The 13755-nt window shown below is 57.6% G+C and overlaps 1 protein-coding gene across 1 annotated transcript in view; it reads left to right on the top strand.

Annotated features, from left to right (window-relative positions):
- Positions 1–6760, top strand: part of DUSP8 (dual specificity phosphatase 8) — a 29249-nt gene extending 22489 nt beyond the window's left edge. Inside the window, exons 3-6 of the mRNA XM_026036790.1 lie at positions 2640–2806; positions 4690–4849; positions 5074–5197; positions 5602–6760. Of these exons, the coding sequence (XP_025892575.1) occupies positions 2640–2806; positions 4690–4849; positions 5074–5197; positions 5602–6739 (1589 nt within the window). The 3' untranslated portion in view covers positions 6740–6760. The remainder of the gene's footprint in view (positions 1–2639; positions 2807–4689; positions 4850–5073; positions 5198–5601) is intronic.
- The last annotated feature ends 6995 nt before the right edge of the window (positions 6761–13755 follow it).

Below are 13755 nucleotides of genomic sequence, written 5' to 3'. Positions count from 1 at the left end.
GCCCAGCGTGTCCCAACCAGGGACACGTGCTGCCCTGGGCGCTGCCTGGGAGGCCGCTCGGCTTTCTGCGCATGGAAGGGCTGCTGGAGCAGGGCCCCTGGGGATTATTCCCCTGTGGTGCTGGGCCCCTCGCTCACGTGTCCCCCAGAGCCAGAGGCACACACGGCTGCTCGCCGGGCGACACGAGGGGTCCGGAGCGGCCTCTGCCCGGCGGGCCCTGCAGGAAGGGGCGCCGGGCTGGGGCGCGCCGAGCACCGCCGCGGCTGCCCTGCTCCATCCCGCGCCTGCCGTGGGGCCGAGCCACTGTGGGGCTGGGCGCCTGAGGTGAGGCCGATGCCGCAGCCCTCCCAGTGCCCCCGTGAGCTCCCCGGCTGCTTGCCTGCACTCCACTCAGTGGAGCCAGCACGGGATGCGCCGCTGGACAAGGAGCGGGACGGTGATAACGTCGCCGGGAGAGTGGCAGCAGCTCCCGGCCTGCCCTGCCGCGATGTCCCCTCTGGCGCTGGGGCTTCTCCAGGGCCGTTCACGGTGAGCGCCAGGATGGGTCCTGCGTGCGGCTGCGGAGCCGGGGCGGCCGGAGCACGGCCGGAGCTGGGCGGCCGCTGCGGCAGAGGGCCGGCGGGAGGCCGGCGCGTGGGCGCCCCGCGCTCGCCCGCTGGTTTGCGCTCCGTGGCGGTGCCGGTGCGGGGCGGGGAACAGCCGTAACCAGAGCCGCCGTGCACCTGTGCTGGGCCTCCTTCTTGCACGCTGATTTAATGTCCCAATTGAGAGGTGATGTCATGTCAGAAAGAGCCAGCGAAGAGGAAGTGCTGGAGCAGATAAGGTGCCTTAACTCTTCCCTGCCCGCCTCGGCCAGGCTTTGAAGCTGAGACTTACCCTAACTGCCAGCCGGCCAGGAAAACGTAAGAGTGGAGGAAATAGGGGTTGGAAGGGGGCTGGTGCCCTCTTTGGACAGAGGGCTGGATGCCAGGACATCATGACATGTGGGCTGTGGGGAGGTGGAGGCTCCGGTGCCTGGAGAGGAAGGGCAGAGACCCTGACCTCTGAGGTTTCCCTGCCTGTCTTCTTGAGGGGAGAGGCCGAGTGCAAGTGCCTTGACCAAAGGCTGGTTACAAGGTGTCATTCAGCTGCAGAGATGGGCCAGGAACTACCGTGTTAGAGACCAGGGCTTTCAAAATGGGCTTGTGGAGACATCCAGGTCTCTTTGAGAGTCAAGGCACAAAGTGTGCCCAGCCCTTTGGGTGATGTCAGGCTCCACCTGGTCACTCCTGTTCTCTGTGCACCCACCAGGGCTGCTGCTTGGGCTGACACAGCCTGGTCCTCTCTGCTGCCCCACGCTGTCACCCACATGCCCTGTGCTAGGGAGGAGTGAGTCAGTGCCACCCTTGCCCGGCTCTAGCCCAGAGCGGGTAGCGGGGGGCAAGAGGCCACCGTGAAGCGTTTCCCGGTGCCTTCCCCGGATGCTCTGTTGGGCTCTGTCATGCCCTAGCATGCAGGGAGGGAGGCCAGAGGCTCAGGCTCCCATGTCGGGCCACACCACTGTTCTTAGTCAGGTCCCTTTGGTTCCCTGAGCCGCTAAGGGCGAGTGTGCGAAATGCGATAACGCGCGCGCTTGTGTAAGCGCCGTCCCGGAGCCGAGCGCACCGGGCTGCGCGGCCCTGCTGCGGGGCGCTGCTCTCGCGAGGCCGGTGCTCCCCAGGGCACCTTGGCCGCGCTCCTCGGAGGGCCGGGCGCAGCGCGGGTGGCTCTGGTGGCACCTTCCACCTGCCGCAGCTGGCGTTGGTCTCTGAGATGGATGTGACTGCAGAGCGGCTTGGCGCGCTGAACTGGGCACTGCTTGCTGTCACGTTCAGTAATGTCTGGCCATAAAAAAAAAAAAAAGCTAGGAAATCTGTTCAAAAGAAATTAAATTTCATCCCCTCTGGCAAAATCTGCACTCCGTCCCTCTCGCCGTTTTTGCAGACTCACTTTTGTAATTAGCACTGCGCTCGCCGCCGTGTGAGCCAGGCGGGCGTCTGGCTGCGGGAAGACAGGGAATCTGTGCTGGGTGGCACTGGCAGCTTGCGTGGCGGGGACCCTCGTGCGGGGCGAGCGCGAGGGGCTGCCGCTCCGACGGTGCCGCGTGGGCAGTGAGCACAGGCCCCGCGGGGCTGCGCAGGGCACGACGCTCTCAGCAGCAGCACTGGGGCTGGTGCCTGCTGCGAGGCTCGAGCAGACCCTCACACCCCCCACCCGGGTAGTTTTTGCCAATAAATTGTGAACTTGTCTGTCCTCGGAGTAGGAGGCAGACGAAAGAACTTTTTCTGCCTGTCACTTGGAGCAGAGCTGTCCAAATGGAGGCGCAAACAGCAAGAGGGGGTGCGAGGTGGCACCTGGCTCGCATATGCATTAATATCCAAAGTGACAGGAGAATAAGAGCTGGCTCTCTGTTGTGTCCTGAGCATTTGTCGTGGTCATTGCATCACGTCTGGGTTCATTAGCTATGGGGGTTGGCTTTTTGCTTCTCAAAATTGCCTTCTTAACGGTGCCACCAGCTCCATCGACAGCCTGGCCCTCGGCTGCCACGTTCTGTCTGTGCTGCGAGGAAGGACGGGCTGAATCTCAGCAGCGCTCTCAACATCCCTCTCCTTTTTCCGCAGGAGGCTTCGCCACCTTCTCGTCCTGCTTTCCAGGGCTCTGCGAAGGGAAGCCGGCCGCCATCCTGCCCATGAGCATCTCCCAGCCCTGCTTGCCCGTGGCCAACGTGGGGCCCACGCGCATCCTGCCCCACCTCTACCTGGGCTCCCAGAAAGACGTCTTAAACAAGGTAGGGCCCTGCTGGAGGGTGTCTGCACGTGCCCTGTCCCAGCGGGGTGATTGCTGAGCTTCTGTGGGGTCCTGAGGGCGTGAAAGCTCCTCCCAAGCACCCAGACCTGGTTAACACCAGATTCAGCAGCTCTGTGATGCTCTTGAGAGCTGGAGGGGGCAGGGAGAAAGCTGGGGTGTCCCACTGTGTAAGCACAGGGGCAGGTGGCTGTGGCCAGAGGCAGAGCACTTCTTCAGAAGGCCTGAAAATGGGCAAAGATTGGCTATGGCAAGAGACAAAGCAAAAGGGGCTGTGTCCTTTAAAGGTGCTGGAGCGGCTGTGTGATGATGTCAGGCCAGGGAAGGAATTTTGTTTAAAGGAAAAATAAAGGGGAGAAGAAAGGAACAGGAATTGCAGTTAAAATGCCAATGGGAGCCAGCCCGGCATCCTCGCCTGGGGAAAGCGAGTGGGGAGAGGGCTGGGGAGAAGCAGCCGACCAGCAGTGAGGGTGGAGGCAGAAAGGAGGGAAAGAGAAATTATAGACAGGGAGTAAAAGGAAATGAAAGAGAAAAATGTCAAGAATGTGAGCCTGGGAGCTGGGCCGGCTCCGAGGTGCCGAGGCCGGGCTGCAGCAGAGCCGCTGGGGACGAGCTTTGTGCGAGCGGGGACCAATGGCCCATGGAATGGGGGCTGAAATCCCAGCGTGGTCTCCAGAGGGGTCAGCGTCAGGCAGTCAAGTTGATGGTTTCTTTCCTCCCCACGTCCTCGGAGGTTCTTACTCATCTCTTGGAGGCTCATTTGCTGCCATCTCTGCGGTGCAGTGGCCAGTGGGCAGCTCTGTTTGGAGGCACCAGAGGTGGGGTGAGCGCAGGGGCCGTGCCCAGGCGAGGAGCACAGTGACGTTTCTCCTGTCTGGTACTTCCATAGGCAGAGATCCCATATGGCAGCTCCGTGGGTTGACTCTTATCCCCGTGTTTCCTTTTCCTTCTGCGTTTCCCAGGCCAGGCATTGAGAACTAGCCATTGGCACAGACATTCCCCCTTGTCTTGTACATAATGTGCCCTTGGCTCATACAGACTACACATAATCCAAGTGGAGGGAAAGGGACAGATTAACCATGAACTGGAGTCAGCCCTGACATGGGCGAAACTCATTCCATCCCTTGGAAGGAAGACATGGAGCAAGCCCTTATCCTGAGGGATGGCCCATTTGCTGACTCCCTCAGTGCAAGATCATTTCTCTTGCAACCTACATATATCCTAGCCCTCCAAAAAAGAAAAAAAAATCCTACATGTTCTGAGTTATCAGTTGCTAGGACCCAAAATGAGCTTGAAATAGTTTACCTGAGGCTTTTGCAGGCTTAACCCAGCACTGTTCATCAGGGAATTTTGAACATCTAACAAATCTGTGAGTGCTTCTGATATGTTTCTGTGAGGTTTGGGAGCAAAGAAATGGGCTGAGTTTGGTGAATAGTAGATGGTCAGCATGGTCCTACTGGTAACTCCCCACTGTTGGTGAAGTCCACCCTCTGTCTCTCAGCTCATGCTTTCTGAGCTTTCATCCGGACCTTTTGCTGGTTTTCTTTCTTACTTTTTCCCATTGTTCCTCTCATACCAGAGGTTTGGGGTTTTTTTCCCTGTGGGATCTCCTTTCAAGAGTCTTTTTTCTGTCCAAAGAGGGACAAAAGTGAAGAACGTGCTGAGTTTTAAACCTGTGTCACCCAAATGGGCTCATCTTTCTCCGCCTGTCTTTGCTCTACTATGGTCAGCTAGGCCAAAGCAGCATTGGGGAGTTAGAGGAGGGAGTATTTGCCTGGGTGACAGCAGAGAGCCTGCGGAAAGACAGACCTCAGCACTCTGCCATCCAAACTCAACTCATCACTGATCACTTCTTTTTCTCACCAGGACCTGATGACACAGAATGGAATAAGCTATGTCCTCAATGCCAGCAACTCCTGTCCCAAGCCAGACTTCATCTGTGATAGCCACTTCATGCGCATTCCTGTCAATGACAACTACTGTGAGAAGCTGCTTCCTTGGCTGGACAAGTCCATTGAGTTCATTGGTGAGATTTTATGTTAGTTATTGACACCCCCCTACCCTCAATTCCCTGCCCACCTAGGCCCTTAAAACTAAGGCAACTTATTTTGCCTCTTCACACTTGTTTTACACAATCATAGTCTTTTCACACATAGAGGCAGGGGGTTGGAGAGGGAGTCTAGAGTTATTTGGCTCACCACGTCTGACAACATCAACATGTTTCTCTTTGCTTCCTGTGCCGTGCTCCAGATAAGGCCAAGGTGTCCAGCTGCCAGGTGATCGTGCACTGCCTGGCAGGGATCTCCCGGTCAGCCACCATCGCCATTGCCTACATCATGAAGACCATGGGTATGTCGTCAGATGATGCCTACAGGTGAGTTTCCCTCAGGTGACAGGGACAAGTTGTGCTAATAATGCTTCTCCACAGCAAGGGAAATCAGGCTGAACCTAGACAGAGAGAGCTGCAGCTCTTTGGACCTCTGGTTTAACTTAGCCAAGGCCTGTGGTAACCAGGCGCTGATGCCCTTTCAAGAGTGCATGCAGTGAGGAAGGTTGTGGGCAGTAAACTGGAGGAAGGAGGTCAAATTCAGAGTCTAGGAAAGCCTAGCTTTGCCTCCAGAGCATCCCAGTTCCTCATGGTTCCCCAAGACCTCTTTGTTACCGAGGGGCTGGCAAAAAGTAGTGGACAATAGTTCCTCTCCCCAAAAGACCAAGAGAGCAGGGCGTGACTTGGTGAAAGACCAAGTGACAACTGTGGCTGTTTGTGTCTCTCTGCAGGTTTGTTAAAGATCGGCGCCCATCTATCTCGCCCAACTTCAACTTCCTGGGCCAGCTCCTGGAGTATGAGAGGAGCCTGAAGCTCCTCAAGGCTTTGAAAGCCCAGGGCGACCGGAGCGAGGGGGACGCCCAGCAGGACCCAGCTGAGGTGCCTGAGAGCAGTAGGCACTCGACACCGTCTACCTCAGAAAAGGCCGATGAGATACCGAAAAGCACAAGCTCAGCGCCCTCCCACAGCGACTCCGAGAGGCAAGTGGGAACTCCTAAAATCCTGTCGCCCACAGCACTACAGCAAGGACTCAATGGCTTGCACCTCTCCTCGGAGCGCATCCAAGACACCAACCGGTTAAAACGCTCCTTCTCCCTCGACATCAAGTCCGCCTACTCCCCCGGCCTGAGGCAGGACGTCCCAGGCCCCGCTGACACAGGAGAAGCCCCGAAGCTCTGCAAGCTGGACAGCCCTTCCGGACCCAACGGCGTGTGCCAGTTCTCCCCGGTGCCGGACAGTCCGGACTGGCCGAGCGGGCCGGACCTCCTCTTGGAGGCCAAGGTGAGGCAAAGGCGGAAGCACAGGCATCAGGCAGGCTCTCCTGCCCACGGGCTCAGCCTCAACTTCAGCAGTGTGTGCGCTGTGCACAAAGGCAGCAGCGTGGAGGACAATCTCAAGCAGACGCTGTGGCTCAGCCTGCCCGGCGTGGGGCAGCAGCCCGTCCAAGCGGCGAGCACGCCGAACGGCACCGGCGCCGGAGCGGGGCTCAGCCCGTGGGGGGTCCACCTGGAGTCTCCGAGCACCCCATCCTCGGAGAGCGCCTGGTACTTTGGCACAGACTCGGCCGTGAGCGGCGGCGGCGGAGGCAGCGGGGCCCTGTTTGCCAGCGCCACCCCCTACTCCTCGTTCAGCTGCAACGCCATGCAGGGCAGCTGCGAGATCAGACTGCGAGACAAGCAGCGGGCCGAGCAGCGGGACGGGCGCCACAGCTGGCACGAGGACGCCAATGCCGAGAAGCAGTTCAAGAGGAGGAGCTGCCAGATGGAGTTCGAGGAGACCATGTCAGAGGGCAGGTCCCGGGAAGACCTGGGCAAAATAGGCAAACAGTCTAGCTTTTCGGGCAGCATGGAAATCATTGAGGTGTCCTGACATTCATCCCGGGCACTTGGAGAGCGGGAGGGGGGATATTTAAACAGGGGAGAGGCGGGGTGGGGGGTGGGAGTGGGCGTATTTATACCCGTGTGTGTATTTTCAGTAGCACGCACGCCAAAACAGAAAACAAAGATGAATGAATCCAAAGTCAGGAAACATCATGGTGAATGCTTAGTGTCCCCCCTGCTCCCACCCTTCCCTTTCCCTGCAGCCCCTTCCCTGCTTGGCCCCAGGCAACGGGCACCTGCCTGTTGACTGCCGGGGAACCATGGGATAAGATCCAAGCGGGAACGGACAGGAATTGCAGCCTTGGTGGCCACCAGGCAGTCGTGGGGTAGGAGGGCGAGCTGCCCGTTCCCCCTGGACATGCTTGGCACGTGGGGGCTCCCGCAGGAGCCCAGCGCCGCTGCCACGGGGCGAGCAAGGGTCCCCTGCACTGGGAAGCCCCGTGGGCTCCTCGCCCTTCCTCGCACCCGGCGCACTAAGCATGCTCCCCCATGTTTCTCTGGCTAAGTATCCTAGAAATGCTGCACTAGAGCAGTCCTATACATATATAAATATATATTATATATAATATAAAAAACACACACACAAAGAAAAAGGTAAATGGTTTTACTGCGATTTTTATTGAGACGTAAATAATATTTCGATTTTTTTTTTGTTTTGTTTCTAATTTATTGAAGCTGTTCATTCTGGCAATGATTTGCAGACAATGTGGGGCGGTACTTTCAGCTCTATTTTTACTGTGTATGGTATTTAAATCTGAAATACGAGTTTCTAAGCAATATCTGAGGCCTGTGGCTCCTTCTATAGCTTATGTCGGCGACAAAGAAATTTTTCCCCCTCCCCGTTCCCTCCGGGCACAGCAAAAAGGGGACAGAAAACGCTTCTGTGCACTTTTTCTAGAAACCAACGAGCAGAGAAACCGTAAAACTCTTCTTACGATACAAACTGAGCCAGAAATCTCTCATCTGGAAGCCGCTGCCGCTTCTTTTTACCTCTTCTCGTCCCCGTTTGCTGCTCCCCGTCCCAGTCGCAGACCCCTTCCCTCCCCGGCGCGGGCCGAAGGGCTGCCCTTGCTCCGTGGAGGAGGGCAGGGCGCCAGGCGCCGGGAAGGCTGCCCACCCTCACCCTGCCCCTCTCGGTGTCCGTGTGCGCGGGGCCGCAGCCGGCACCGCGGGCCCCAGGATGGGCCATCGTGCTGGGAAAGGGCAGGTGAGGTCTGGGATTGGGGGTGCAGGGGCCTTCTCTTCCACCCTGGAGCAGGCTCCCCCTTGCCCAGGGCTGTTGGCAACAAGACTGAGCACCGTTTTCCCTGTGCTGCTGCCTCCCGCGCTTGCCGAGAAGCTGCTTTGCGGAGCTGAAGGCCCTGGCCGGCCTGGGCAGCAAAGCACCCTTCTCCTCGTGTCTGTCCGTGCTTCCTCCCCGCGTGTCCAGCGCTGGTTTGCAAGCTCCTAGCTCAGGGCGCTGCCACCTGCGGCCTGTGTCCTCCCGAGAGCATCTTCTTTTCTGGATCCGCACGGCTTTTTCCTCTCCTCTTGTCCTGCTCTTGGTGTCCGTTTCGATCTTTGAAATCAAAATACATGTGATTGATAAAATAAATGATCTCAGGTTTAAAGCTTAACTCAAACTAGGGGCGTGAGGAGCTGCAATAATACAGTAAGGGCCCACTTGCTCCAGACGGCTGTTTCCTCATCGCCTCCATCCCTCTCTGTGCGTGTCCCAAGTCCCAGCGAGCCTCCCTGGAGGCTAATCGTGGGCTTTGCGCTGGTTTCCATGCTTGTTTTCCAATGGGGCTGTTCAGCAAGGTGCTGGAAAGCCCTCAAGTGCTCCCCTTCGGGACCCGAGCTACGCTCGGGATGGCAGAGCATGGAGGGAGGTGGCCGAGACGCTCCGTCCAGTCACTTCTCTTGCTTTTTCTGAAGGGAAGGGGAGATTCTGCGTTCATTCCTTTTCCCTGAGGCCATCACCTGCCGTTTCTGCAGCCTGGGAGCAGCTCCGCGTTGCCACCTGGCACGTTGCAGTGGGCCTGAGCTCCTCTCCTGCGCACGGGGCCGCCCGGCACGGAGGTGCTGGAGAGCACCCGGCGCCCGGCACGCTGCCTGCGCACAGCGGCTGTGCCAGGGCTGCCCAGCCCTTCCCTGCCCGGGTTTTAGCCCTCAGCCCTGCTAGTTGCCGGCTCCCCGTCAGCTTCCTTCCCTTTTCACTGCTCGCAAGCCACCCCTGCCCTTTCTGCCTATCGTTTGTGCTGTATCTTCTTTGGCACTCGACATTTCCCTCCCTGCTGGCCATGAAAGGCTGGCTGTGTTGTTTTCCTAGCTCCCCTTTTCATATTTCGACCAACACGGTGGTTGTTCCTTGCAGTTGTTAGCGAGTGCGCTGTGGAGCCCTGCATGGAGAGCCCACAGGGGGCTCTAGGACGTGGCCAGTGGGCTCTAGGACGTGGCCAGCGGCTTCTGCCGCCTGCCTCCTGCCAGGCCAACACCTTCGTGCCCGGGATCGTCCCCGGCCGGGGGCTGCTCCCTGTCGCACGCTGGCAGCCCGTCCTAGAGGACTGGCGTCAAGCACGGATCAGCTAAGCCCAAATCAGATTACAGGCAGGAGCAGCTTAGGTGCAATGCGGGCAGTGGAGGGAGGGAACAAGGTGACTTCTTGCGGTCATATAATAAAAAGAGGGCAGCGAGTGGAAGGGTACAGCCAGGTGGGAGAGGACTCAGAGATGACACTCTTTGTCCTCTGAAACCAATGCAAAAGGAAACTTTTTAAGACTTGCAGACCATGACTGTCAAGAGACATTCAAGACCCACACCTGCAACCCAGTTTCAGTGTGTTTCCCATCCGTCCTCCCCCTTCACGTGGGCTGTGTGTGCTAGAAGCCTTCTCATGTGGTGTATTTTAAAGCTACATCAACACAACACCCCATGAAGGGACCACCCTGCCTGAGTGTCTGCTGCCAGTACCGACCCAAAGCCTTCAGGGTCTTTGAGGGTCTCTCAGATACCTTTAATGAGTTTTTTAGATCAAGCTCTGCCTAACAGACACTCTGTGGTACTGGAGAACCATGAGCAGTCTTGAGGATGTGTCTGCCGGCTGGTAGCCGCCCATCATCCGCCTGCCAAGCGCTTTCAGGGACCCTCTCAGACAGGCAACCTGATCCAAAGCTTCACTGCAACCAAAATTGTCTTTCTATGCAGAGCTGACAAGGCCACATCTACCTGTGGGCCCCTGGCAGAGCTTATGTCCAGCCTGGACAATCTCAACCATCCACCCTGGCAGCTACCCAGCTCCAGCAGGACCGGATCTTCCACCCTGTTAAGGATGGACCTAATGAGAGCTCTTGGGCAGCCTTCCCTTAGTCTGGGAAGGGCGGCCCTCCCTTTCTCCTGCCTCCACAGCCCCAGGGCTGAGCCTACCCAGCCGCCTTGGTTGCCACCTGCCTCTAGGCAGGCCGAGCAAAGCGGCGAGGAAGAGCGCAGTGCGGTTGCAGTCAGGTTGGCAATGCCTGGCAAGAGGCTCCAGTTGGGTGGCCCCTGGCCCTGGCGTGTTTTCCTCGCTCGTGATATGTTCCCAGCCCTTCTCCCCCTCGCGCTTTGTCTCTTCGTTTCTTTGGACGTTCATCCCTCTTGCATCTGCCCCTTAGAAGATTATGCCCAAAAGAAACCCCTCTTCCCGTCCTGTTTCCGCTACCATTCTTAATACTAATGATAATAAGCTATCAGTGTTGTCATTGCAATCTATGAATGATAGATTTGAGTATTTATAATTATTATTATTATTATTATGGTTATGATTATGTACTTTTTGCTTCTTACTCTTTGTATGTTGCTCTTTGTTTCTCTGTCGTGAATAAATGCAAGGCCCCGTCGCACCTTCTCTCTGCTCGCCGCTGCCCGCCTGGGCTGGCCGGCCTGGGCTGCCTCTGGCACAGTGCCCAAGCGCTCCCAGGCTGCAGGAGGCTTATGCAGGGCCCAGGATTTGGAGGGGGGCACTCCCTAACAATGCACAGACTCCAGAACCCTGGGGAAGAGCCAGTCTCTTAACTCTTGCCATCCTCTCCAGTGACTCCGCTTCCCCATACTGGAGTCCCTTCATGTTTATAAAGGGCAAGAAGGCACTCGCCCCGAGGCTGGAGAATTAACTGGTGAAAGCTTCAAGCTACAAGCATTAGCTTAAAGGCCATCCAGCTCATGGAGTCAGCTCCCTCCAGGTCATGGTCCCCTCACCTCCTACTACTGTCAGCACCCGCAAAACGCCCCTTCCCCCTGAGCGGCTTCTTGGTACAGCCTCGCCAGCCTTTGCCTCTGCACGGGCGCCACATTTAAGCAAGACCTCATGTGTTTTATGGGCTCGAGCGTCCTGCTGACACCATCTCTGGCCCAGGACTCTGCCTCCTGGGACTGATCCATGGCCAGTGTTAGAGCTTGCAAGGCAGCAGAGCAGCGCTGAGAGCCGTGAGCAGGCTGGCTGCTGGCCCGAGGAGATGGGGAGGCTGCTGCTGGTAGGGAGCAATGCTGCTTCCCTGCTTCCCAGCGGCAGCAGTGGCCGGGAACAGCACTGGCAAACCTGGCTGGCCCGTGGGGATGGAGCCTGGGGCATGTGTTTTGCATGCATAGCCTGGGCTCCTTCCCCAACCTGCAGGTTCTGAGGTGATTGCACGGCAAATATTTCTCCAGGAGAAAATATCAGGGAAGGGGAAAGGAATCCTTTCTGCACTGCAGCATAGAATGCTCCCCGTGTAACGGGCCGGCCCCATGAAGGCTCATTTTCATCTTTGGAGTTTAACACTGTCCTTCCCAAAGCAGCCGAGAAATGGCCCGTTGTCCCCCCAGGGCTCTGGGCTGTTGCAGGTGGGGTCTTCGTCCTCGTGCTGTGTCAGACTCATCCCTGATATAGCCCAGAGCCCCAGCTCCATCCCGTTCAGGCTTCACGCCCGCTCGGGAGCTGCGCGCCAAGGCCCGCAGCCCTCCTGAGGCTCCCGCCCGGGCGCCGCTCTTCCTACCTCACGTGCTCGCGGGGGCGGCCGCACGCGGCCAGGCGCCCGGAGCCTCCTTCCCTCCCGGGGCGCCTCGCAGCCACAGAGTCCGTGTCCGCCGGCAGAGCCCGGCACACGCCGGCACCCCCGAGCGGGGAGAGCATCCGGCGGTGCTGCCGGGTTCTGCCCGGCGCGGCCGCGAAAGACGCCCTGCCCCTGCCTGGCCGTTACTTATTTATTACCGGAGGCTGTAAGCAGCTGTGCTTTTTTACCCTCTCTTTCTTTTCCTTTCTTTTGTATTTTGGAACTACGTGTTGTAATAAATGCCCAAATAGATGTTTTAATAACCGGTGTCGGCCTTGTTTTTGGAGGACCAGATCCGTTCGGGACAGGGCTGGAGAGTCCCTTGTGGCCAGGGTGGGGGATCCTCATTTGCACCCACACAGACCTGGCCGTGTGGAAAGCTGGATGCACAGACATATCTCCATACATTTATAGGGGTGAGCAGTCGGGTGTGGGAGCTGGTTGAGCGGTCGGGTGTGGGTGACGCTCGCTCAGAGCAGGAGCTTGCATGAACTCCATATAATGAAGATACTGGGGTGGGATATTGAAGCCCTAAGTGGAAAACCAGTCTCTCCGCTCCCATCTTCTTTTTTCTGGTGTCCCATAACCCATCGAGGATAAAGTGCTGTGCATTTGGTGTGTTTTACAGCAAACTAAATCTTGGGAAAATGAAATCATGGGAAGGGCTAAATCTTGGGATAGGGAATAGGCCCAGGTGGTGACTTCATCCTCACTCCTGGCCGTGCTCTGCTCCAGGTCCACACTGGCAGCACCCCAGGCAGCAGCAGAGCTGGTTTCACCCAATGGCTCTCATGGAAACATTTCCTCACGTCCCCCTGCAGCAAGTTTCCCTCAGGGAGAGGAGTCAGCACCAGGAGCTCTCCGCAGCTCTGGCTCCAGAAAGGTGCAGCACTTATTGACTTAAAGGTGGGAGTGACAGCTATCAAAAATCAGCTACCAAGGCGTTTTCCCACAGGCCCAGCTAAATCTTGCCGGGTTTTACAAATCCAGCCCCCTCACCCAGCTACACAACTTGGCACAGGCTCCTAAAATGGCTGCCAGCACCCCAGCAATCATGGCGGCCTCACGGTGCAGCTCCGGCTTCACAGCCTTGGTGCCGCTCACCATGGGCTCACACCGCCACACAAAAGGCACATATTTAACCCCCAAGCACAAGCTTTTCCCACCTACATCCTAGCTCCATTTTCCCAGTTTCCCACAAGGACAGTGCTCCCGAGAAGCGCCCGCTGCTGAGGTGGCACCATGACCCACTGGCTGCCACGGCCGCAGGCCCAGTTAAATCCCCGGGTGGATTCCCTTTGGTGCAGGGAGAGGCTGTGCCAGCCCGGCACAGGGAGGCGCGTGCGGGTGTTTTGGCCTCCTGGCTCACACGCACGAGCTCTCAAGTTGGAGGTGGTTGCAAGCGGGCGCAGGAGCGGGAAGGCGGCTGCACGGCAGAAACCACTCTCGCAATGAGAAACCCAGGAACGTCCTTTTTCCAGCTCTTGGGCTTTTATTGACTCAGAACGGCTGCCAAGCCTATAAATAAATGTTCCTTGTGCTAAATATAGCAGCCACTGAAATAGGCTGCCGGCTATTTATTTAGCTTGTGGCCTCTTTGAAAGCAGGCCAGTCAGCACTGCCTCTACCTTTGCCCCATCCCACACGAGGTTGTGGCCACCCACCATGGGGGCACAGCTGAGCCGGGGTGAGGAGAAGCGGTCACTAAAAGTCAGTGACAGCCCCAGATGGAGATTCTGTAGGCCTGGGGTGGCCACATCTAGCAGCAGGAGGTGCTTTTGGGCTCCTACATCCCTAACCTGGGGAACTCCTGAGGGGGAACTGAGGCAGCATGACCTGCACCAGTAGCCATATGGTGCTTTCTCCTCCTGGGAGGGCTCCAGACCTTTTTGCAGCACTGGAACCTGGAGGGGAGACTGTATTGTCCACCATAGGTAAATACACTGCTTTCAAGCAC

This window comes from Nothoprocta perdicaria, unplaced genomic scaffold (genome assembly GCF_003342845.1).
Source record: "Nothoprocta perdicaria isolate Ctin4 unplaced genomic scaffold, notPer1 scaffold_186, whole genome shotgun sequence".
NCBI classification, from domain to species: domain Eukaryota; kingdom Metazoa; phylum Chordata; class Aves; order Tinamiformes; family Tinamidae; genus Nothoprocta; species Nothoprocta perdicaria.
Note: the sequence above shows the minus strand (reverse complement) of the source record. Positions and strands in the feature narration are given on the sequence as shown.